This window comes from Trichechus manatus, unplaced genomic scaffold (genome assembly GCF_000243295.1).
Source record: "Trichechus manatus latirostris isolate Lorelei unplaced genomic scaffold, TriManLat1.0 scaffold00155, whole genome shotgun sequence".
Classification (NCBI taxonomy): Eukaryota; Metazoa; Chordata; class Mammalia; order Sirenia; family Trichechidae; genus Trichechus; species Trichechus manatus.
Genome location: NW_004444091.1, coordinates 1,551,983 through 1,575,156, shown reverse-complemented (window position 1 = coordinate 1,575,156; position 23,174 = coordinate 1,551,983). Strand labels below are relative to the sequence as shown.

General features: G+C 52.7%; 1 protein-coding gene across 6 annotated transcripts in view; it reads right to left on the bottom strand.

Annotated features, from left to right (window-relative positions):
• The window catches only part of LDB3 (LIM domain binding 3), a 67,933-nt gene that overhangs the window by 19,809 nt on the left and 24,950 nt on the right, over positions 1–23,174 (bottom strand). For 3 of the 6 annotated variants that reach the window (XM_004386078.3, XM_004386076.1, XM_004386077.1), the window contains one exon: positions 18,395–18,491. In XM_004386078.3, coding sequence (XP_004386135.1) covers positions 18,395–18,491 — 97 coding nt within the window. Of the gene's footprint in view, positions 1–4,586; positions 4,733–7,806; positions 7,990–18,394; positions 18,492–23,174 lie in introns of those variants that run through there. The other 3 variants (XM_004386074.3, XM_004386073.1, XM_004386075.2) reach the window with 2 other exon arrangements.

Below are 23,174 nucleotides of genomic sequence, written 5' to 3'. Positions count from 1 at the left end.
AATTCAAGGTGTCATCACTCTCCCTAACAACCTTGCGTAGCTCCCAAATGCCTAGAGAGGGTCTCAAAATGCTGGGGGAGGGGTGACGCGGGGATGCCACCAGGCAGGGGTTGTGGCGAGAGATGATCTAGCAGAACTTCAGAGCAGCTTCATCCCTCTCTGAATATATATTGGGATTCTGCGGAAGATTTTGTTTCCTTTTGTAAAATGGGCTTCTTGGCTAAAAGGGATTAAGAACAAGAGGCCTAATCCCGTGCTGTCCAATACAGTAGCTCTATGTGGCTGTTGAGCACTTGATATGTAGCTAGTCTGAAATGAGGAGTGCTATAAGTGTAAAGGAAACCCTGGTGGTGTAGTGGTTAAGAGCTATGGCTGCTAACCAAAAGGTCGGCAGTTCAAATCCACCAGGCGCTCCTTGGAAACCCTATGGGGCAGTTCTACTCTGCCCTATAGAGTCGCTATGAGTCGGAATCGACTCGATGGCAATGGGTTAGGTTAGGTTATATGTGTAAAATACACACTGGATTTTAAAGATTTAGTACAACAATGTAAAATATCTCAACAATTATGTTACACTGATTATATGTTGAAATGATATTCTGGCTATCATTTAACTGGCTACTAACTGGGTTAAATAAAATGTTACTAAAATAAATTTCACCTGCCATCATTTTACATTTACAAAAATTGTTCTATTTATTTCTATTGGGTATGCTACCCTAACCAGAGGAGCCCTGGTGGTACATGGTTAAAGTGCTCAGTGCTAACCAAAAGGTTGGTGGTTCGAACCCTCTAGCCACTTTATGGGAGAAAGATGTGGCAGTCTGCTGCACCCTTAAAGACTGACAGCCTTGGAAACCCTATGGGGCAGTCGGAATCCACTGGATGGCAATGGGTTTTATGGGCCCTAACCAGACAATGGCTACCATGTATAGACTGCTTCCTCTCTGCAAGCCAGGTTCTTTATGTGCGGTGTTTCGTGTAATACTCCATGCAACCCGATGAGGCAGATGATATTTTCATGTCCATTTTACATATGAGGAATTGAGGCTCAGAGAGCTTAAATGCCTACCTCAAAATCATCCAGCTCATGAACTGCCCCGCTGACTTTACTGAAACTCCAGATGCCCTGGATAACCACTCCGCAGGCTGCTAAACAGGCTAATTTAGCACGCCCCATCCAAATCAGGCCCATGCCCACCTTTTCTGCCCCCTCCAACAAATATCCATCCACTCGGTGGCAACGGGTTTGGTTTTTTTATTCCCTCTGCCCGGTGTCATTCTTTTCCCTTCTCCATAAGGCCTTTCGGACTCCCTGACCCATCCCATTTCTCTAAGGCCCCACAACCCCAACGCCACAGAGCAGGTCAGAGGCAGAGGCAGGACGGAATCTGGACCCTGGCTTGGCTGTTTTCTTGCCATGAGCTGCATTCAACCAGAGCTAGAGGCCTTCCCTTCCTCCCCGGCAGCTCCTGTCCCCCACTCCTACGCGGGCGGTGGGCAGGGAGCAGCTGCTTCACGGTCGCCTCCCTTCTGGGCCCCTAGGCCCAGCTCGCCGCCACCCTCGACCTATCAGGAGAGAGACTAGATATCCCATCTCCGAGCCCGGGGCTGTTGCTATTTCTGCTTGACTGAATTCAGCCTGTTCAAATTAGAAGGTGATATTTCATCTCTAATTGGCAAGTTCAAAAGGCCCCTATCGCACACGGCAGCCTCGGGAATGTGTAATTAAACAAGGTGGTTCCTGACTCATTCCAGGTCGGGCCCAGTCTGCGCGAGCGCCGCGGACCCCGCCCGGCCCGCGGGCCGACGTGGCCGCCCTGCGCGCAGAGCCCTTTCCGCCCACGGCGAGGCCCGGTCCGCGCCGCCGCCTGCACCCTCCCGAGCCCCAGGTGTTCTGGGGAGCTGCCGGCCCGGCCCCGGCGCCAGCGATAAGATCCTGGCTGCGAACGGAGTAGGCCCCGCGGGGAGCTGCAGCGGGGGCCGGCCCAGGCCGCGGGCTCCTCGCTTTGCAGGCCCGGGTCGGGGGAGCCCAGGGAAGGGCGGGAGGGAAGAGGGGAGGCTCAGGCCGGCATTCCCTGCTTCTCCCTGGGCCGGCGGCCAGTCGCCCCCGACTCCCCCGCGGAGAGGGAGGGGGAGGCAAGCCCGTCTCTGGCGCGCCAGCCCGCCTCCTTCCGTCCAGGCAGGAATGAGTTAACGTCTGGCTGGCCTGGGAACCCAGCGGAGACAGCAGCCCCGGGTCTCCCCTCACGTCCGCTCCGCTCGGGCCCCAGCCGGGGAGGAAGACAGGCTGGGCAGGCCGCGTGAACCCCGGGGCGGCGCCTTCCCCTGGTGGTCCGGCGGAGGAGAGTTGGCGGCCGGGCGGGGGCGTCTGGGACTCCGGGCCCGCCCCGGAAGGTGCCAAGTAGGGCCGGCCAGGAAGGGGAGCCCAGACAGCACCAGAAAGGGACTGCCCTCCCTGCGCCCACCTGCCGCTTCCCATCCATGCACACTCCTCTCTGCCTCCCTCCTGTGTTCCTCATCTCAGCAGTGGCACGCCATGTCCGCCGGCTTGCAAACCAAAAACCAGAGCTCCATCTGAGAGTTTTCGCCATTGCTGCCCCTTCCAAAATGCTACCCAATCCTGTAGATTTTTAAGCTCGGAAATTTCTGTCCAATACCTTCTTGCCTCTGGAGGGGCAGAGAAGAGTACCTTGTGTGTGCCCGGCACCGTGCTAGGAGCTTCCTTTAATCCTGAGAATACGAGGTGTACACAGTATCACCCCCATTTTTCATACTCAGGCCCAGAGAGATGAAGTACTTTGCCTCAGATGGCACAGGAGTCTGATGCTAAAGCTGATTCTAGCACCCACACTCAGCATGCCATCAGAATGGGCTTCCAAAGCACAAGGCTGATGGGGCTCCTCAACCCCACACATAAAAGTCCAAGCTCCCCCAAGCCAAGCCCTTCCTGTCTCATTTCCAGTGTCTCTTGAGTCTAGACTTTGCATGTGCTGTTGCTCCCCCCTCCCCCGCCCCGCCATGGCTGCTTGGCAAACTCCTACTCTCTTGCATGATGACATAGTGAAGCCTCCTCCCATAGAATTAGCTACCTATTCTTTCCCAAACAAGTCATCAACTCCCTCACATTATCAGTTTTACCACATGTAAAAATGGTATCTATGTAATATTTTTTTTGAGGGGGAAAGAAAAGTCTATCACTACCGCAAATGGAAAATCATTATTGCTTTCCAGAAATTCAAGATGTCTGTAAAAATGTTGAAAGTATAATGCTTCAAATGAAAAGTGTGCACCCACCGAAAATCCTCTCTCACCCATTCGTGGCTAGGGCACCAGGACACCACTCTGGAGACCCCTGTGATCTCTGGTCACAGAGCATGCAGCTCACAGCACACGGCCTCTCTCCTCCACTCACCCCAACTTCACCAGCACTCACTCATCCCTTTGTTCCTTCAGTCCCCATGCCTTGGCTGAGCATCTCCTCTGTGCCAGAACTGAGTCAGGTGCTGGGATACAATGGACAAAGCCACCCCAGCCTGCCCTCCTGGGGTTCAGAGTCAGAGTCCGGTGGGAAGGACGGGATGTTGGTATCAGCCATCAGGGCCTGGATGCCGGCAGCCCTCCTGTGGGCACGTGCTATAGACCAGGGCACACACGACATTCCCCCAGCCTGGGCTTGACCCTGGTTCCCTGGGAAAATAACCTATTAACGGCCTTTTGTTTCCTTGAGCAGCGGCAGCCAGGGGTGGGTGGGGTGAAGGCCAGCCTGAGCGCTGCCCTGCAGCTCTGCGGAGCAGGCCTAACTTTGCCTAGGAAAGAGGGGGACATGGAGCTGATCGCTGGTCCCTGGGAGGTGGCCTGGGCAGTGAGAGTGGGGACTGGAGTGATGGAACAGACAAAGAGTGAGTCTGCCTGGTGACCCCGTGGCAGCTGCTTGGCTGCCTCATCACATGTCTCCATGCCTCCCAGCATCCTCTGCTTCAGCTGAGGAAACTGAAGACAAGACGGGCTAGCAGCCTGCCCAGGATCACACTGAGAATGCTGTCAAAAAAAAAAACCAAACCCGTTGCCGTTGAGTCGATTCTGACTCATAGCGACCCTACAGGACAGAGTAGAACTGCCGCATAGGGTTTCCAAGGAGCGGACGATGGATCTGAACTGCCGACCTTTGGTTAACAGCACGGCTGCTAACCACTGCACCAGGAGGGCTCCTAAAACGCATGGGATTTTCATTATAGCTGCCTGTCTTGAACCAGAACCTAGACCCACATGGAGAAACAAGCTTCTCCCCTCTAAACTCACTCCTCCCTGGCCTTGAGCCTGGAAATGCCAAGCCAGGAATGCCCTCTTCCTTGGAGCGAGGAGGCTCCATCCCTGCCTGGCTCTCCCACCTGCCTCCCCAAGGCCAGATGTGGGCTCCACAGGATTCTGGCCCCTAATTTGGACACGGGGGGCTGAGCCTCACTAGCAGGACCTTGCAAACCACCGTCCTTCTGGGGATGTAGCCTTGAAGCTGCCACCTTGGTCTTCCAACTCCTGGAGCCCATACCTAGCCCAGACTACCCCCTCTCGCTCTGGTCTCTCACCTGGCTGATAGACAGAAGGCCGGATACTGGCTGTGGTCACAACCCGGGGCTTGGGTGCAGGGGCAGCCGGGGCCTCAGTGTAGCTGGTGTGGGCAGCAAGTGCTGGAAAGGTGGCTACTGCAGGGCTGTAGGCAGAAGCCTGGGGCCTGGAACCAAGGGGTAAGAGTTAGAAGCCAGAAAGATAGCCCTACCCCGGCCCAGGGCCAGCAGCCATGGAGGCTCACTGGCTCCCCCACCTTCAGAAGCCTCTGTGAGGACTGCCAGAGGAAAGTCCTCAGGGGTCTTAGGCGGCAGGAAGCTACTCCCTGGAGGCTGTGAATCTAGGTTAGAGCAGCAGAGACCCCTCCAGAAATACAGCCTGTTGCTGATGCCACCGCCTTAGGAGAGAGGGGAGAAGCTTCAGCCAGACAGGGGGCTTGGAGACAACCCTTACCCCAACCCTCACTGGGGGAAAGAACCCCAGCATAGGCTGGACTGGGAAGTGCAGAGGCAGGAGAGAGGTCAGAGCTACCTGCCTGCCTCCTCACCTCACAAGCAGCTCACAGCCTGGGAAGACCTGGTCTCCTCCCCATTCTGCTTTTGCTGGAGAGGGCCGCGAAGTCTCAGGTTTCTGAGCAGGAGTGCTCCAAGGAGGGCTCATGGGAAGCCGCCACCCACAGTCCCCTCTCCACATGCACACTTCTCTTCCATGTAGAAGCCCAGTTGCCCTTCTCCCATTGCGCTGCCTTCGAAGAGGCCTAGAGCGGCCTTTTCCCAAGTAGGAACCACAGGATCAAAGACGGGGAGAAAAAGTGTTCCCAGTTCACTGGCCCCTGGAAATACTGTTTTCAGCCTCTCCTCTTGGGAAGTCATACGAACTCCTGGAGTTTAGTATCTTGTCTGATCCAATGTTTCCCAATTTCAATTTCCCATGAAACCCTTCATTTAAAAACTGATGGCCACCTTAGAGAACATGGCCCTGGTCCCTGCATCCCCTGCATCTTCCAGGTCCCAGTGGGGCCCACACGACCCTGCCCAGGTCAAATGAGTCATTTCAGGAAGTGCTGGAGAAGTGAGCGCCTGAAAATATACCCCCATCCCCCACCAGCCCATGGCTGTCTGCTTGCTTTCCACCTGTTCCCCATGGGCCCAGGCCCTGCCCATCCCAAGCCCTGCTGGGAAGAGGTGTGAGATGAGGGAGTGCTTTCCTGTCTGGGACTCTGGGAGGGTGGTGACCCTGGGCTAAGAACCCGCCACCAAGCTTCTGAGAAGACCCAGAGGGGCCTGTGTGCTGCCCCCAGCCCAGCGCCCCAGATCTTGGTGGGTATGCAGACCTGCTCTCACGTTGTCTCCTCTCCCGGGGCTCGCTGCCAAGGCTCCCTCTCTACTCTGGGAGAACCCCTGAGCTGATGTGAGAGGAGGAGAGGCCTCCAAGGAAGAGAAAGAGATGGTGTTCAAGGGGACCTGCAGTCCCTAGCTTCCACTGTGTTGGGAGGAGGCCAAGGGTCGTTGAGCTTCATCCAAACCCTCCCCCAGTGGAGGATGCTTTGCAGCATCCCAGCATCCCAGCATCCCAGGAGTTACGGTCCAGTGTTAGGGATTGGTGTTGGAGCAGGAGCAGAGGCTGAAGACATCCAGTGAGAATTCTGAGGCCATGTGCTCCAAAGAAAGGCTGGGTCTCAGTCAGCCTCCCACTGGCCCCTCTGGCTCAGTCCCAGCCCATGCGCAAGGACGGGAGGTAGCTGGGCCCAGAGTATGATCCGATGAACCCTCTGCTCCAGCCTGTTGCCCCATGGGCAGCCCTCCAGGCCCCCCTCCAAGTCCCTCCCAGGCCCAGCTCTCTTGCCAAGGCAAAGGAAGTCCTGAGGCTCCGGGAGCTCTGTGGTGGGCCCCAAGTCACAGAGGCCTGGGGCATGGGCCCCCAGGGATGAGGCTAGACTGCCTCACTCCACCATAGGGACACTCCAGGGCCCCGGGTAACCTGGGAGAGATCTGTAGGTCCATTTCTTACCCACCTCAGAGTTTCTTCTTCGTGCAGATAGCATGGCCCTTATGTGAAGAACTTCTGGTGTGGAAAGGGTAAGCAGCTGGCTAAGTGCCCCCAGGAAGTGGGATTAAACAATCCCAGAGGCCCAGGGCCAGGCTCACCCCTGAGGCTGGAGTAGGGCTAGGAAAATGCTGGGTTTGGCACCAAGTGGGCTACTATGAAGCCCGGGGTGAAGGGCAGCAGCCAGGCCAACTGGCCAGCGTGCCCACCCTCAGTCCCACCTCAGGCTGCACCACGGACCTGCATGCCCTGACGCAGAGACTGGTGTCCTCCCCAGCAGAACCCCTCACAGGAAGCCAGGGTCTGACCCCAAACACCCACATGACAGTTTCACAATGCCCAGAAAGAGAGCTGGCCCTCCTGGCCTGTTCAGCTACCTGGCAGCTCTGGAACGACCTGTCTGGACTGCCTCTATCCCTCTTCACTCCTCACTGTACCTCCCTCCTCTCTCCTTCCTCCTCTCCGCTTTGGGCTCTGCCTGGCTGGGAATAACTGGAAATACTGGTGACCATTTAAGGGGCACGGCTATGTGCTGGGTGTTTTAGGGACATTTGTTTCTGCTACAACCCTGTAAGATTGGTGTTGTGTTAAACATCTTAACAGTTGAGGAAACTGAGGCTCAGAGAGGTGAAGTCACTTTCTCAAGGTTACCGCTAGTAAGTGGCAGGGCAGAGATTTAAATCCCACTATACCAGGTGCCTCCTGAGTCATCATCAAGCGAGGCCTGATGGAGAAGAGAGGGTAGGGGAGGAGGGCAAGTTAATGGCTAAGCTCTACCTGACCTACTCTGAACTGCCTTCTGTGGTAGCCGGATGCCCCTCCTCCACGCAGCCTCTCTGGATTTCCCCAGCTCACAGGGATGACTTTCATTCTCCCAAATCTGACTTTCGGGAACAATGACTTCCCACAAAGAGCACTACCCATTGAAAACACTAGCTTCTTCTGCTATCTACTCTGTATGTGTGTGGCTCTTCTTTCTCGAGGGTGGGGAAACACCCATCCCTGCTTCTGTCCTCAGCCACAGGTGGTACACTCTCCTGAAAGCCTCCCCAGCTTCCCCTCACAGTCAGCACCTCGCGGTGCTGGGCTTGGCCTCCTTGTGCCCCAGGGCCTGAACCACAGAGCACAGCTGCTGACAGGTGGACTCAGGGCGGGCCTTTCTTGCCTGTCTTCCCTGTGGTTAGGACCGGTTACCTTGGGCTGTCCGCAGGGCTGGAGGCACAGGCTGTGGCGGAGGCGGTGGCAGCATTGGCAGCGGCTGTGGCCAGGGGAGGCAAGGCTGTGCTGGGAGAGGCAGCAGTGGGCGACTGAGCAGAAGCGGGCAGCAGCAGGGTGGTGGCATGGCTGGTGCACACTGGAGCATGCTCAATAGGGGTGCTGACGAGGCGGACCAAAAAGAGAACAGGTCAGGGGGGCACTGAGACCCCGTGGCAGAGGCAGGCTGGGTGGAAGGACCATGGGTACTGCAAACAGAACAAGAGCCTCGAGAGAGTGTGTCCTGCAGGCAGAAGGACCCTTTCCAGTGGAGCCGGGCCCTGACAGGCTCAGGGAAGGAGGCCCTTCAAGGACCCGGGAGGGCAGGCCTGAGACCAGAGTGAGGGGTGGGGTTCTTGAGAGGTATCATGTGCACAGAAACTGTCTCAATCCTGGAGGGATTCCTTGCCCCTCAATTTTCTGTATTTCCTATTTTTTCATTCATCAGCATGTGTTATAAAAGCACAGTACGGTGGAATAACAGTGAATTATCAACCCGGGCTCTTCTCCCACACTGCTTTCCTCTCCCTTTCGCCCTTCCCCACTTAGTCAGGGGCCTACGCTGTCTCCAGGAAGAGATGAGACAGCAAGCAAGGCAGAGGTCAGATACTCGAGTGTTAAGGGCTTAGGCTCTGGGGGGATAAGAAGGGCTCAGGACACAGATAACACACTTGGAGGACAGATGAAGGCGACCTCACGCCAGACAGATAAAAGGTTATCTGGCCCAGGAAGGTTCCATGTGGTGTGGGGGATTGGAGTATAAAGGCGTTTGTTCCTCTCCTGTGAAATCCCTGGGGAAGCAGCAGGACCTGAGGGTGCTCCATGCCCATGGGGCAAGAGACCCGAGGCAGACCCCAGGCCACTGTGTGCCTGGGAGCTCCAGACAGTTTCTTGGATGTGGCCCTGAGTGCCTGCAGATCTGAAAGGCCTGTAATTGGAAACAAGGGCGGTGATCACTCTGCCAGTGTGGACCCGTGTGACCAGACACGATGAGGATATTCCAGCAGATGCCAGTGCAGGTAGACTGTGACCGAGGACCGGGGCCCCCACTCCCCACTCTGAATGCCTTGGCATTCTGTAAGCTCCTCTCCCCAGAGTGCTACAGAGATGAAAAGAGCAGTCAGAGCCTGGGCTGATTGGAATCAAGTTTCTATCACCTGAAAAATGGAGCAGGGAGTCAAAATCATAGAAAAGCAAAGAGATGCACATTCTTTGCTCATTTGGGTTTGTGGACTAAGATCTGCATGGTAAACCCATGTGTATCAGAGTAGAATTGTGTTCCATAGGGTTTTCAATGGCTGATTTTTTGAACTAGATTACCAGGCCTTTCTTCTGAGGCACCTCTGGTGGAACTCAAACCTCAAACCTTTTGGTTAGCAGCCAAGTACATTAAACACTTGTTCCACCCAAGGACTCCCTTTTTTCCTATACTAACTATTTAATTCACATGTCTGTCAGTTTGTAGTACTGTGGGGCTTGCATGTTGCTGTGATACTGTAAGCTTTGTCACCGGTATTTCAAATACCAGCAGTGTCACCCTTGGTGAACAGGTTTCAGCAGAGCTTCTAGACTAAGACAGACTAGGAAGAAGGACCTGGCAGTCTACTTCTGAAAAAATTGGCCAGTGAAAACCTTATGAATAGCAGCAGAACATTGCTTGATATTGTGTCCAAAGATGAGCCCCTCAGGTTGGAAGACACTGAAAACATGACTGGGGAAGATGTGCCTTCTCAAAGTAGAGCAGACCTTAATGACGTGGATGGAGTCAAGTTTTCGGGACCTTCATTTGCTGATGCGGCACAACTCAAAATGAGAAGAAACAGCTGCAAATATCCATTAATAATTGGAACGTGGAATGTACAAAGTATGAATCTAGGAAAACTGGAAGTCAAAAATGAAACGGAATGCATAAACATCGATACGCTAGGCATTAGTGAGCTGAAAGGGACTAGCACTGGCCATTTTGAATCAGAGAATCACATGGTCTACTATGCTGGGAATGACAAATTGAAGAGGAACGGCATCCCATCCATCGTCAAAAAGAACATTTCAACATTTATCTGAAGTACAACTTTGTCAGTGAGAGGATAATATTCATACTCCCACAAGGAAGACCAGTTAATACGACTAATATTCAAATTTACACACCAACCGCTAATGCCAAAGATGAAGAAATTGAAGATTTTTACCAACTGTTGCAGTTTGAAATTGATCAAACACGCAATCGAGATGCATTGATAATTACTGGTGATTGGAACGCAAAAGTCAGAAACAAAGAAGGATTGGTAGTTGGAAAACGTGGCCTTGGGTGATAGAAATGACACTGAAGATCGCATGACACAATTTTGCAAAACCAATGACTTCTTCCTTGCAAATACCTTTTTCAACAACATAAACAGCGTCTATACACGTGGACCTCACCAGATGGAAAACACAGGAATCAAACTGACTACATCTGGGGAAAGAGACGATGGAAAAGCACAATACCATCAGTCAGAACAAGGCCAGGAGCGGACTACGGAACAGACCATCAACTGCTCATATCCAAGTTCAAGGTGAAGCAGAAGAAAATCAGAACAAGCCTAAGAGAGCCAAAGTACGACCTTAAGTATATCCCACCTGAATTCAGAGACCATCTCAAGAATAGATTTGACGCGTTGAACACTAAGGACCAAAGACCAGACTAGTTGTGGAAGGACATCATACATGAAGAAAGCAAGAGGTCATTAAAAAGACAGGAAAGAAAGAAAAGACCAAAATGGATGTCAGAAGAGATTCTGAAACTTGCTCTTGAATGTCAAGTAGCTAAAGTGAAAGGAAGAAATGATGAAAAGAGCTAAACAGAAAATTTCAAAGGGCGGCTTGAGAAGACAAAGTAAAGTATTATAATGGAACGTGCAAAGACCTGGAGATAGAAAACCAAAGGGGATGAACACACTTGGCATTTCTTGAGCTGAAAGAACTGAAGAAAATATTCAAGTCTCAAGTTGCAATACTGAAGGATTCTACAGGGAAAATATTAACTCAGGAAGCATCAAAAGAAGATGGAAGGAATACACAGAGTCACTATACCAAAAAGAATTGGTCGACATTGCGAAGAAAGGGAATTCCAGAACACTTTAATGTGCTCATGAGAAACCTGTACTTAGACCAACAGGCAATTGTTCAAACAGAACAAGCGGATACTGCATGGTTTAAAGTCAACAAAGGTGTGCATCAGGGTTGTATCCTTTCACCATACTTATTCAATCTGTATGCTGAGCAAATGATCTGAGAAGCTGGACTATATGAAGCAGAACGTGGCATCAGGGTTGGAGGAAGACTCATTAATGACTTGCTACATGCAGATGACACAGCCTTGCTTGCTGAAAGTGAAGAGGACTTGAAGCACTTACTGATGAAGATCAAAGACCACAGCCTTCAGTATGGATTACACCTCAACATAAAGAAAACAAAAATCCTCACAACTGGGCCAATAAACAACATTATGATAAACAGAAAAAATACTAAAGTTGTCATTTAACTTGGATCCACAATCAACATCCATGGAAGCAGCAGTCAAGAAATCAAACAGTGCACTGCATTGTGCAAATCTGCTGCCAGAGACCTTTTTAAAGTTTTAAAAAGCAAAGATGTCACTTTAAGGACTAAGGTGCACCTGACTCAAGTCATGGTGTTTTCAATCGCCTCATATACATGTGAAAGCTGGACAATGAATAAGGAAGACCGAAGAAGAATCGATGCCTTTGAATTATGGTGTTGGCGAAGGATATTGAATATACCATGGACTGCCAAAAAAACTAACAAATCTGTCTTGGAAGAAGTACAGCCAGAATGCTCCTTAGAAGCAAGGATGGCAAGACTTCGTCTCACATAATTTGGACATGTTCTCAGGAGGGACCAGTCGCTGGAGAAGGACATCATACTTGGTAAAGTATATGGTCAGTGGAAAAGAGGAAGACCCTCAACAACATGGACTGACACAGTGTCTGCAGCAACGGGCTCAACATAACAATGATTGTGAGGATGGCGCAGGACCAGGCAGTGTTTCGTTTTGTTGTACATGGGGTCACTGAGTGGGCACCTAACAACAACAACAAAAGCTATGTAATTCATCTGTCAACCTCAAACTATGTGTAGACATTTTGTCTTTAACTCTGCACAGCAGCCCTCTGATGTGGGTATTATTAAATTTATTTCATAGATGAGGAAACGGAGACTGAGAGAACTCAATTGCTCAAGGTCCTGTTGTTGTTAGGTGCTGCACGGTCAAGTCGATTTTTGAGTCATTGCAAGTCCATGTGACAGAGTAGAACTGCCCCATAGGGTTTTTTAGGCTGTAATCTTTACAGAAAGGAGGCTGGTGGTATAGTGGTTAAAGTGCTTTGCTACTAACCAGAAGGTTGGCAGTTTGAACCCACCAGCCCACTCCGAGGGAGAAAGATGTGGCAGTCTGCTTCCGTAAAGATTACAGCCTTAGAAGCCCTATGGGGGCAGTTCTACTCCGTCCAATAGGGTCGCTATGAGTCAGAATCAACTCGACGGCAATGGGGTTTGGGAATCTTTACAAGAGCAGATCACTAGGCCTTTTTCCCACAGAGCTGGAGCCACTGTTAGTAGCCAAGGGCTTGAAGTGCTAGCCAGGCTCCTTGCTCAAGGTTCTGGAACTTATGAATAGTGACAGCAGGATCTGCCTGAGGGGCTTTTTGATTTGAAGCCTTAGCCAGTACCTCAAGTGGTGGAGAAGAAAGAAAGCTCTTGCTGTGATGAACCAAGTAGACTCTTTCCCCAATAAAAGCCACTCTTCTGGTTGGAAATAATTAGTAGAAAAATGGCTCCATCTTACTGAGTGCTCCCCACAGGCCAGGCCTTGTGCTGAACACCTACAGAAACACCATCCTTCCCACCTTCTGGGTGACTGGTATTGCCATGCCCACTTTACAGCTGAGGAACCTGAGGCCCAGAGAGACTGAGTCTTAGGTCAAACATCACACAGAGAAGGGTTTGAGCCCTGATCACTACATGGCAGCAGCGCTTCTCAAACTTTAGCATGCAGAACTGAGAATCACCTGGGGAATCTTGCTAAAATGCAGGCGCTGGTGCGGTAGGTGTGGGTGGCACTGAGAGTCTGCATCTCTCAGAAGCATCCACGGGATGCTGATGCTGCTGGCCCCTGGATCACATTGTGAGTGGCAAGGTGATACAGAGCTCTGTCCCAGATAGGAATGTAAGTAGGCTATGATCAGTTGACCAAAGTGTTGCAGAATTGCTCTCCCCCCAGCCAACAAGGTGTGTAGTGAAAGGCATGAAATAGTGTGAGAAGGTTGGGGAGAGCTGGAGAAATGGCTAGGTCCTGGGTCAGCTGCCCCTCTTGCATAAGAAGCATTGTGATGGGCAAGTGGGCAGTGGCCATGTCCTACCCAGCCCTTCACTGGCTTATGGGTTCAGAGAGGAGGCCTTGGGCAGCCCAGCTCACAGACCTGCAGCAGTGGCTGGCTCCTGGGCCCTTTCATGAGGCTGCTCACCATGAAGGAGCCGCACTCTGGAAGCCATGCCTGGGATGCGACTGCCTAGAGAAGGAGCTGCAGGCCCCAAAGCATACCACTGAACTGGCTGCTCAGACAACTCCTCATACCATGGACAGGTAAGCCCCAAGCTGACTCAGGACACGATCTCCTTTATCTGCTTCTCCCTGACCTTGTTGCATGCTCCCAGTGGGCCACTGGGAACTGAGAACGCTGAGCAGGACAGGAGTGATGACAATGTCCAGGCTGGGGAGAGTATTCTGCAGAACAAATGGGAAGCTGACTTTGCCTGTCCCGTTTGTTCCAATTCACTGTCACACCAGTTTACCAACTGCTCTCCCCAGCCGTAACTCCAAATGAACCCTGGACTCCAGGGAATGAAGTTGGAGCTGGACATGGGCCCTAGAAAAATTCATCATCTACCCAGGGCCTGGACAAAGGTCACTGCCAGGTACACGCAGGCATGCACATAAGCCTGTTCTGCTGCTTGGGTTCTTGCTGAGAAGCATCCTTTCTAGAACCACTGTCTGTAGACACTGAACAGCCAGGGCCTAGGGGAGGTAGGGTTGACACTGAAGGACATCCTGAAGGATCTTGGGTTCTTATCCAGGTCAGCTACCTGAAGTTCCATGAGCTCCCAGCAGCCTCCCAAATGGGGCACCAGAGAGCAAGACTGCAGAGTACTCACTTAGCCCTGGATTCAGTCCTAGAGACAGTTTCCATGAGATCACCTCAGCCTGGCCCCAGATTCTACAGTTGCCTCCTGAAGTAGTCATGATTCACTTTAAACATTTTAGCAAAAGCCAAACTATACTCATAAGCTCCCACCTATATAGACAGGGTGCTATGGATTGAATTGTGTTCCCCAAAAATGTGTGTCAACTTGGCTAGGTCATGATTCCCAGTATTGTGTCGTTGTTCACCATTTTGTTATCTGGTGTGATTATCCTATATGTTGTAAATCCTAATCTCTATGATGTTTATGAGGCAGGATTAGAGGCAGTTATGTTAATGAGGCAGGACTCAATCTACAGGATTAGGCTGTATCTTAAATCAATCTCTTTTGAGATATAAAAGAAAGAATGAAGCAGAGAGGAGAGGGACCTCATTACTACCAAGCAAGAAGAGCCGGGAGCAGAGTGTGTCCTTTGGACCTGAGGTTCCTGTGCTGAGAAACTCCTAGACCAGGGGAAGACTGATGACAAGGACCTTCCCCCAGAGCTGACAGAGAGAGAAAGCCTTCCCCTGGAGCTGGCATCCTGAATTTGGACTTCCAGCTTCCTAAACTGTGAGAGAATAAATTTGTTTGTTAAAGCCATCCACTTGTGGTATTTCTGTTACAGCAGCACTAGATAACTAAAAAAGAGGGTGTGGTCAGAAGGAGAAACATCATGGCTACAATCCTCTTTTTGGTTCATCTCTTCCCTCAACCCAGTGGGTATCAAGGTGGAGGATGCTACCGGTGCCTTCACTCTGTTGTGAGTGCCTTGGTGGTGGGAATGGTGGTGCTCAGTGATGCTATTATTGATGTCAATGATATTAGGTACAGAAAGCAGGGAGATGGTATTGGTGGTGGTGCTGGGTCTTGGGGTTTATGGTCACTGGGCTCAGGTTGGAACTGTTGGTGATGGTGGCAGTATTGTGATTGGTATTGGTGGTATTGGGAGTGGTTGCCATGATGGGGTTATGATGCTCCTGCGTTTAGTATCAGTGATGGTGGTGATGTTATGGCTGGCCTTTGTGTTAGTTAAGATAGTGCAATGTGAAAATCCCTGTTGATTGGTGAAGACAAGATCAGTCAGGTGGTTGGTCTTGAAATTGTTGTTTATGCTGCCACCCACACAGGCTGCATTCTGGAATCTTGCTGCCTGATGACTCAAGGGCTCAAGGGCAGCTGTGACCATGTCACTCTGCAGTACAGCTGCTGCACTGCACAACTCCAGGGGCCCCATCTACATGGTCGTCTATATGTATGACACCCTCCAGGATTGTGCAGTGCACAGCTATCCCCAAAGGCTGTAGTGGGGATGGTGCCCTGCTCTTCAGCTCTGCAACTTTTGCTAATTCCACATTGCCTTCAGAATAAATTCAAAATCCCATCACCTGGCATTTCTGACCTGGATCACTCTAACCATGACATCCTCTGCATATCCTCCATTCCAGCCAAAATGGTTAACTCGGGGTTCTGGGACACCCCATGTTCTCATCAGCATCTCTGCTTCCTCTATACGTGTCCAGTTTTCCCTATCTGCATGTGTTCGAATCCTAACCATTCTTGAAGATCAAACACACAGACCCTTTCTTCTAAGAAACTGTCTCTGACCCCCCAGTTGGAGGCACTCCTTGTCTCTGGACCCCACACCCTTGTTAACGGGTCCTCTTTCAGCCCTGCATCACAGCCAGTCACATCCACACTGGCCTGTTCTGCCTTCTTGAGCACCCGCAGCAGCCAGGCACAGCATCTCGACAAGTGCCCACAAACACTGAATGCTGAGCGAGGATATCTCTCAAAGGGCTTCACACGGACCCCTGGCCTGGGGCCACTGATGAGCTGCACACAGGGGCTTGGTATAGCAAGGAAGGCACAGGCAGGCTGGAAAGCAAACAGGAGCCTTTCTGGGCTTCAACTAGGTGGCTCTGAGAGGGCTCCGGCAGGTTTGGGGCTAGGGACAAGGGGCCACACCCCAGCCAGTTCTGAATGATTGGCTCAGGTCCTCCCTAAACCTCAGGATACATGCCTGCTAGGGGTACCCCCCTGCCCCACAACTCACCCTTGGGTCTTGGAAGTTCTCAGTAAAAGGGTAGCTAAACATGGGTGTGCTCCAGGATGCCTAAATGTAGGGAGGAGTACCCCTTCTGCTCCTCAGGGATCCGCCTGCCAGTGTGATAGGGATCCATGGCCTTGCCTGGCCCTGGCCCTGGCCCTGTGGTCAGATTGTTAGAAGCAGGAAGAGGTGGGGGGCCATGATGGAACAGGCTGGTGAAGGCTCTGGGGAGCATCTCAGGTGGGTGGGCAGGACAGAACAGCCTCCCTGGCCTGCCCTTCCAGGTGGATTGCTAAGGTCCCTGGAGGCAGCAAGGAAGCTTATTCCCAGGCAGTGGGAGGGGGAGCCAGATTTTAGCCCAGTCCAGCCACAGGGGCTGGGAGGGGAGTCCACGAGGGATGGGCCTCAGCGGCTGCCTGTATTTGCTAAGTGCCATTTGGTCTGATGTTCTCAGCCTGCAATTCCACACAATTCAGGACCAGGCTGGTGGCAGACAGGCGGGTGGGACGTGGGGTAGAGGCTCCTGGTTCCACGTACGTGAGCCTGCCCCACTTGGCTCTCAGGTGAAATGTTTTTCAGCTGCTGTTGCCCTAACTGCTGTTGTTGCTAGTTGCCATTGAGTCAGCCCTTGACTCATGGAGACCCCGTGCACAATGAAAGGAAACACTGCTGAGTCCTGTGGCATCCCCATGATTGGTTGTGAATGGGACTATTGTGATCCATGTGTTTTCATTGGCTGATTTTCAGAAGTAGATTGCCAGGCCTTTCTTCCTAGTCTGTCTTAGTCTGGAAGCGCCACTGAAATCATAGCAACATGCACGCCTCCAGTGACAGAATTCTACCACTTAACCACCAATGCCCCTGCTGCTCTGACTGTTAGGTGCTGTGGAGTCAGTTCCAACTCATAGCAACCTTACATATAACAGAACAAAACTCTGCCTGGTCCTGCACCATCCTCACAATCATTTTTATGTTTGAGCCCATTGCTGGAGAAGGACATCATGCTTGGTAAAGTAGAGGGTCAGTGAAAAAGAGAAGGACCTTTAACAAGATGGAGCGACACAGTGGCTGCTCCTCTGACTAGCCCTTCCTAAATGCTCAAGACTAGGACAAGGAACTGGGAGCAAGACCCCAGCTGGAGGTCTCCCTCCAAACCCCCCGCTGCCATCTGAACAAGACCCCACCAGGCCTGTCTTCTGTCTCCTCTCTCCAGAGTTGGGCCCTAAGCTCATCAAGGCCCCCAGAAGTGCTGCTGTGAACGGCTCAGAAGTCTAAATGCACACGTCTGGGCCCCTTCCCCTGCCGCCTGGACCCAGGGCTGAAGACGAGCACAGCCTTTCTGGGCAAGGGGCTTGCGACATGCTGTCTGGTGGGGGAGGAACGCAGGCTCGGCCTGCTGGTTGCTGCTTGGTATGGGCGCCCTCCACGGACACACTGCCCCGCAGGTGCCTAAGGCTGCCCAGCAGATTCAACCTGCCATCCTCTCTCCCTGAGCCCCATGGGCACTGGCCCCCCTTCCCATGTGCTGCCCTCACAGCCCCTCTTGGATGGTACACACACAGGCACAGCATAATTGGGTATGGTTTGGTTCATTTCAAATCCTCTTTATTTCGGAATAAGCATGCTGATATGTACAGGAGAGAAAGCCGTGGAGCCAAGCACACGTTACAGAGAGGAGAATGCACACGCCAGTCTCGCCACAGCCAGGAGGCCCTAGCAAGGGGGCTCTGCCCCATCTACACTGGGGCTTCCACTTCCTCTGCAAAAAGCCCTTTCCCGCTGCCTTGAGCCCCAGAGGGACCAGTGCATTGGCTCTCCCAGGACCCTGATCTATGGGACTTGGTCCAGGATGGCAGTAGACCAGGCTGCTTCTCCCGGAGCTGAGGTAGACAGGAAAGTGAGCAGTGGTATGTTCCGTTTCCCTTGGCTCTGGGGTGTTGTCAGCAAACCCTGTCATGTCCTCTCTGATCTACAGGCTAAGGCTCTGTGCAGCTGAGCGGAGGCTCAGACTCTGGGGGTTGGTGAGGCTAGGATGGGCGGGCGGGAGGGGGGTGCGGTGCCATGGAGGCTAGGCCATCTGCTCGGGCGGGTGGAGCGCAGAACCGCTGCGGTGACTATCAACAGGTGCCTCCAGCACATACATTCTCAAGCATCACCGTGGGGCTCACGTGACAGGTCTGTGTGGGGGCAGGGAGGGAGGGGGACCCGCCTGAGGGGTGGGGAATCCTGGTTGGCCTTTTAGCTTTTAACATTAAGGATTTGGGCTGAGAGGCCGTGGTGCCAGTTGCGCAATTTGGCAAAACGTGGGCTGTTACGTTCCGTTTCAAACCTTTCCCTGTGGCACAGAGAGAGAGAGAAAGAGACAGAAACAGAGAAAGACAGACAGAGAGGAAGAAAGGAAGGGGTTAGGGGCGGTATCTGCCATGGCCCTGCTGACAGCTGGGCAGAGGCATGGAGGCTGGCTAGGAGAGGGCTTGCCATCCATGGGGGACTCTCTAGGTGGCCAGGCCTGAGTCGGGGCAGAACCTAAGTTGGAAGGACCAGGATCTAGGGACTGAAGCCTTGGACTTGAGTGAGTGGCACTTGCTGGGCAAAGACAGGGCTCCGGGTTCTCCCTGGCCTGTGTGGTTAGGGCTGGGCAGGGCTGCTTTGGCCGTGGGCTCTCGGGGCTGAACCAAAAGGGCACGTGGGCCTAACATGGTCTCTGTCCTCTAGCTGGGCACCAAGAAGGATGACCACCTGTCCCTGTGATGAGGTCTGGTGAACAGACCTGCTGCCTCCCTGGGCTTCCTCAGCCTCTGCCGAGCCTTTGCTGTCCCAGAAACACTAAGTGCTCCAGCCTGCCCATCCTCAGTGCTAGCCAGCGCACACATCTTCGCAAGGCGTCAGCCCCAGACACAGAGGGCCAGGACAGCCACACTTTCCGCCAGCAGGGCCTCTGGGGCTCAACCCTCAGTCTGCTCAGCCTGAGGGCGCAGGACAAAGCAGGTGAGAAGCAGCCAAAAACACAGACACGAGGAGAGAGCGTGCCCAGGGAAGGCCAGCGCATGGATGTCAGAATCCTGGGACCCCCAGGCTTGTGGGGAGGGACTCTGACAGCCTCCAAACCAGAGGGTGCAAAGTGGTGGCCCAGGGGCCACATCTAGCACATGCACATTTTGTGTAGTCTGTACACTGTGTCAGACACGGTTAAAAAAACAAAGTGCTCTATCCATGCCGGGGAATGCTACTCGGTCACAAAAAGGAACGAATGGACTACTGATATACTCAGCAATCTGGAGGACTCTCTAGGAAATTCTGCTCATTGCAAAAAGTCAACCATATCAAGTCACTCACTGTGTGATGCCATTTATATAACATTCTTACAGTGACAAAGTTATAGGAAGAGAGAACAGATTAGTGGCTTTCAAGGGATGGGGCAGGGAGGGAGGTTGTGGGCATAAAAGGGCACCTGTTTGAGGGATCCCTGTGGTGACAGGAACATTCTGTATCTTGACTGGATCAATGTCAGTATCCCAGTTGTGATATTGGACTATTGGTTTGCAAGATGTTATTGTTGGAGTAAAGTGGGCAAAGGGTACAGGGGGTCTCTGGTCTCTCTGTATTATTTCCTACAATTGCATGTGAATATACAATTACCTCAAAATAAAGAGTTTAACTACAAAAATTAATTGTCAGAATGTAAAAAGTTAGGAGGAACAGCTTTAACCCATTGCCATTGAGTCGATTCTGACTCACAGCGACCCTACAGGGCAGAGTAGAACTGCCCATAGGGTTTCCAAGGCTGTAAATCTTTAAGGAAGCAGGCTGCCACATCTTTCTCCCACAGAACGCATAGTGGGTTCAAACTGCCAACCTTTGGCTTAACCATGGTGTCACCAGGGCGCCTTAGATCAGCTTTAGGTCTTTAGAAATCAGAGGATACAGTAGTGCTGGTCGTACATTTCTGCATGTTAACAGTCACTGGTCATCAGGAGGCGAGATGCGCTGCTGGCTCCCTGTGCCCCCTCCAGCATCTGCACTGCCTTACAGACTCCTGCTCCACACCCAGAGCTCTGCATACGGTGTCCCTGTGTAAGAGTCTGCTTGACGAAAAGGGCCCACTGCTAACATATTTGAAAAGCACAGCTCTAGCCCAGCATTCCCCTGTAGCAGGAAGAAACTGAGGCCCAGACTCACCACATGGATGGTCTGAAGCCACACAGAGGGTCAGTGGCCAAGCTATGATCTAAGTGCTGGGCGTTGTCTTCCCTTGCCACATTCCTGCCTCTCTGAGGGCAGGGAAAATGGGTAAAGATGGCATGAAGAGAGGCCTCATGGCAGGGAATGCTCAACCCGCTGACGGCAGCACCAACAGAAATGACCATGACCTCCCCATGGCGACCACTGAGGACACAGAGGGTAGAAATCTGACACTGTCTGCTAGTGTGTCAATCACTGCTTCCACCACAGCGCGTGGTGGGGCCGCAGAGTCTGTCATCTGTGTCCACTGAACAGGGTCAGGGGACAGTCACGGGGAATCAGCAAGCCCAGGGAGCCTACTCTACTTGGAGCTGCTAAGAAATTCACAGCTAACCCAAGAAAGGAGCAGGAGAAGAATGAACAAAAAGAAACGGAATGGGAGGGACAGAATAGAGAGAAGAGCAGGCAAAAGAGAAGGTAGGAGAGACACCGGGTTGCCCGTGAGGGCTGCTCAGAAGATGAGACACTCTGGGGGTCCCAACCACTCCAGTTGGAGTTTCAACTTGCTGGGGTGGCAGAACACCAACCGTCTGTCAGTCTGTCCTACTGTGGTGGTTTGTGTGTTGCTAGAAGCTATGCCACTAGTATTTCAAATACCAGTAGAGTCACCCATAGTGGACAGGTTTCAGCGGAACATTCAGACTAAGACTGGGAAGCAAGGCCTGGCAATCTACTTCTAATATACAGCCAATGAAAACCCTATGGATCACAACAGAACACTGTCTGATATAGTGCTGGAAGATGAGCTCCCTAGGGTGGAAACCAAAAACCAAACCCGTTGCCGTCAAGTCGATCCTCACTCATAGCAACCCTACAGGACAGAGTAGAACTGCCCCATAGGGTTTCCAAGGAACAGCTGGTGGATTTGAACTGCCGACCTTTTTGGTTAGCAGTCTAGCTCTTAACGACTGCGCCACCAGGGCTCCTCCGAGGTTGGAAGGCACTCAGACTACACAGTGGCCCCAACAATGGTCTTGAGCGTACCACCGATTGTGAAGATGGTGCTGGACTGGGCAGTGTTTCCTTCTGTTGTACATGGGGCGCCGTGAATCGTGCCGACCCCACAGCAACCAACAATAACAACAACAGAGGGCGGCAGAACACCACGGAGGATCGTCCACTAAACGGAGGAGCTTTTGTGACTGATCGCTGCCCACTGCGTTCTCATGAGGGTCCTGTTAAAGGAAGGACCTGTGCTTCGCCAGCACCATGAAGGCCTGCCGTGTGAGCGTCGTGGCTGGGGCTGGGGTAGGGCTCAGTACCTGCGCACAGAGAGGGAGGAGGACATTGAAATGCCGAGGGCACCTGTGGGAGGGAGGAAGAGGAAGCGGGAGTTCTGGTGCTCCATCAGAAGGGGGAGGCAGAACAAAGAATCCCTGCCAGCTACACAACGGAGAAGGTAGTGGGAGGGTTTTTACTGTGGGGTGTGCGATGCAACCCTCACCTTCAACGGCTCTATGAAATCTCCAGAAAAATCAAAACTGTTCCTTAGTGCTTATAAACAGGAGAGATGCAGAGTTCTTTACCCAGGGGGGCAGCAGGCAAACACAGAGACTACACCTGCAGACAGCTGAGCCACAAGATGGGACAGGTGGTGTCTGGGTTCCACACTGGGGTCCTCCAGGATGGTTACGCCCAAGGAGTGGGGTCCAGCTGCCTCTAAATTCAAGCCCTGCCCCAGAAGCAGACTTGCCCACCATGACTGCCACATGTGGACTGGCCTTCTGGGCCCCTGGTCCTGGGATGCCTGCCCCAAGTCAGAGCGAGCTGTGTGGCTTCTCCGGGGTTCCGCATTCAGCATTGGGCTGGAGGCACTATTTGCACTTGGCTAGTTCAGATGGAAGCTGGGTATCCACGGCATCACCTGCAGGTACTAGAGGAGGTCCTAGGAAGCCCCTCAGGTGGAAGCAGACAGGAGGCTAGTGTTTAAGGCAGCTAGACGGATATGTCCTAAGGTCCTGAGGTCTTTCCTGGGACGGAGTCAAGTTCATGAGTGGTGCCTGGGCTATTCAGGGGCCCTAATGACAGATTCCCTGGAGACTGGACTTTGCCTTGGGCTAGTGGCAGGAGGGCACTGGAGCCTCCTAGGGAAGCTACTTGCGACCAGACACCTGAAGCACTGTCAGAGCTTTGGAGTCAGGGTTGAGACGGGAGGACTGTGGGCTGCCCTAGAACTCTGAGCAGGGGGTGGGCCTCAGAGGCAGAGCTGTCAGGGAGGTGAGGAGAGAGTCTGCAGAGTCCCTCCAACTTGTGGACTTACACCTGTCCTCCAGGTACAAGCTCCGCCTGGTACAGCGTGCCTGACAACACACGGCGTCATGCCAGCCTTCTTACCGTGCACCAGCAGGAAGAAGAAATCAAAACATCTGCCCTCCTCCTGTGGCCATGGGGAGGGTGGGCATTTTTGGAGGCTGTGACCATAAGGACAGTCTTCCAGAAATTAAAGTCAAGAACGGAGATAGCAAGAGGGGCTGTAAGCCCCTCCAGTCCTGGGCAGAGGCTTGCTGGGTGCCCCAGTGCCTGCCCTGCAGGGCAGAGACTCAGAGGGAGGGGTTGACGGGGTACAGTGCCTGCTGAGGGAAGCCACTTTCTCAGGGCTGGGGGTCTGGGGCTGAGGGAAGAAGCTGTCTGAAGCTTCTCTGTGTGTTCTCTTTCCGGATTTCCCGAAAATTAAACTCTATGGTAGCTGGAGTAGAGGCACTGAGAACTGCAACTGATTTTTCAAGCTGGTGCGGGGACGGTATCCAGAGGGGAGGTATAACCCTACCCCCCACAT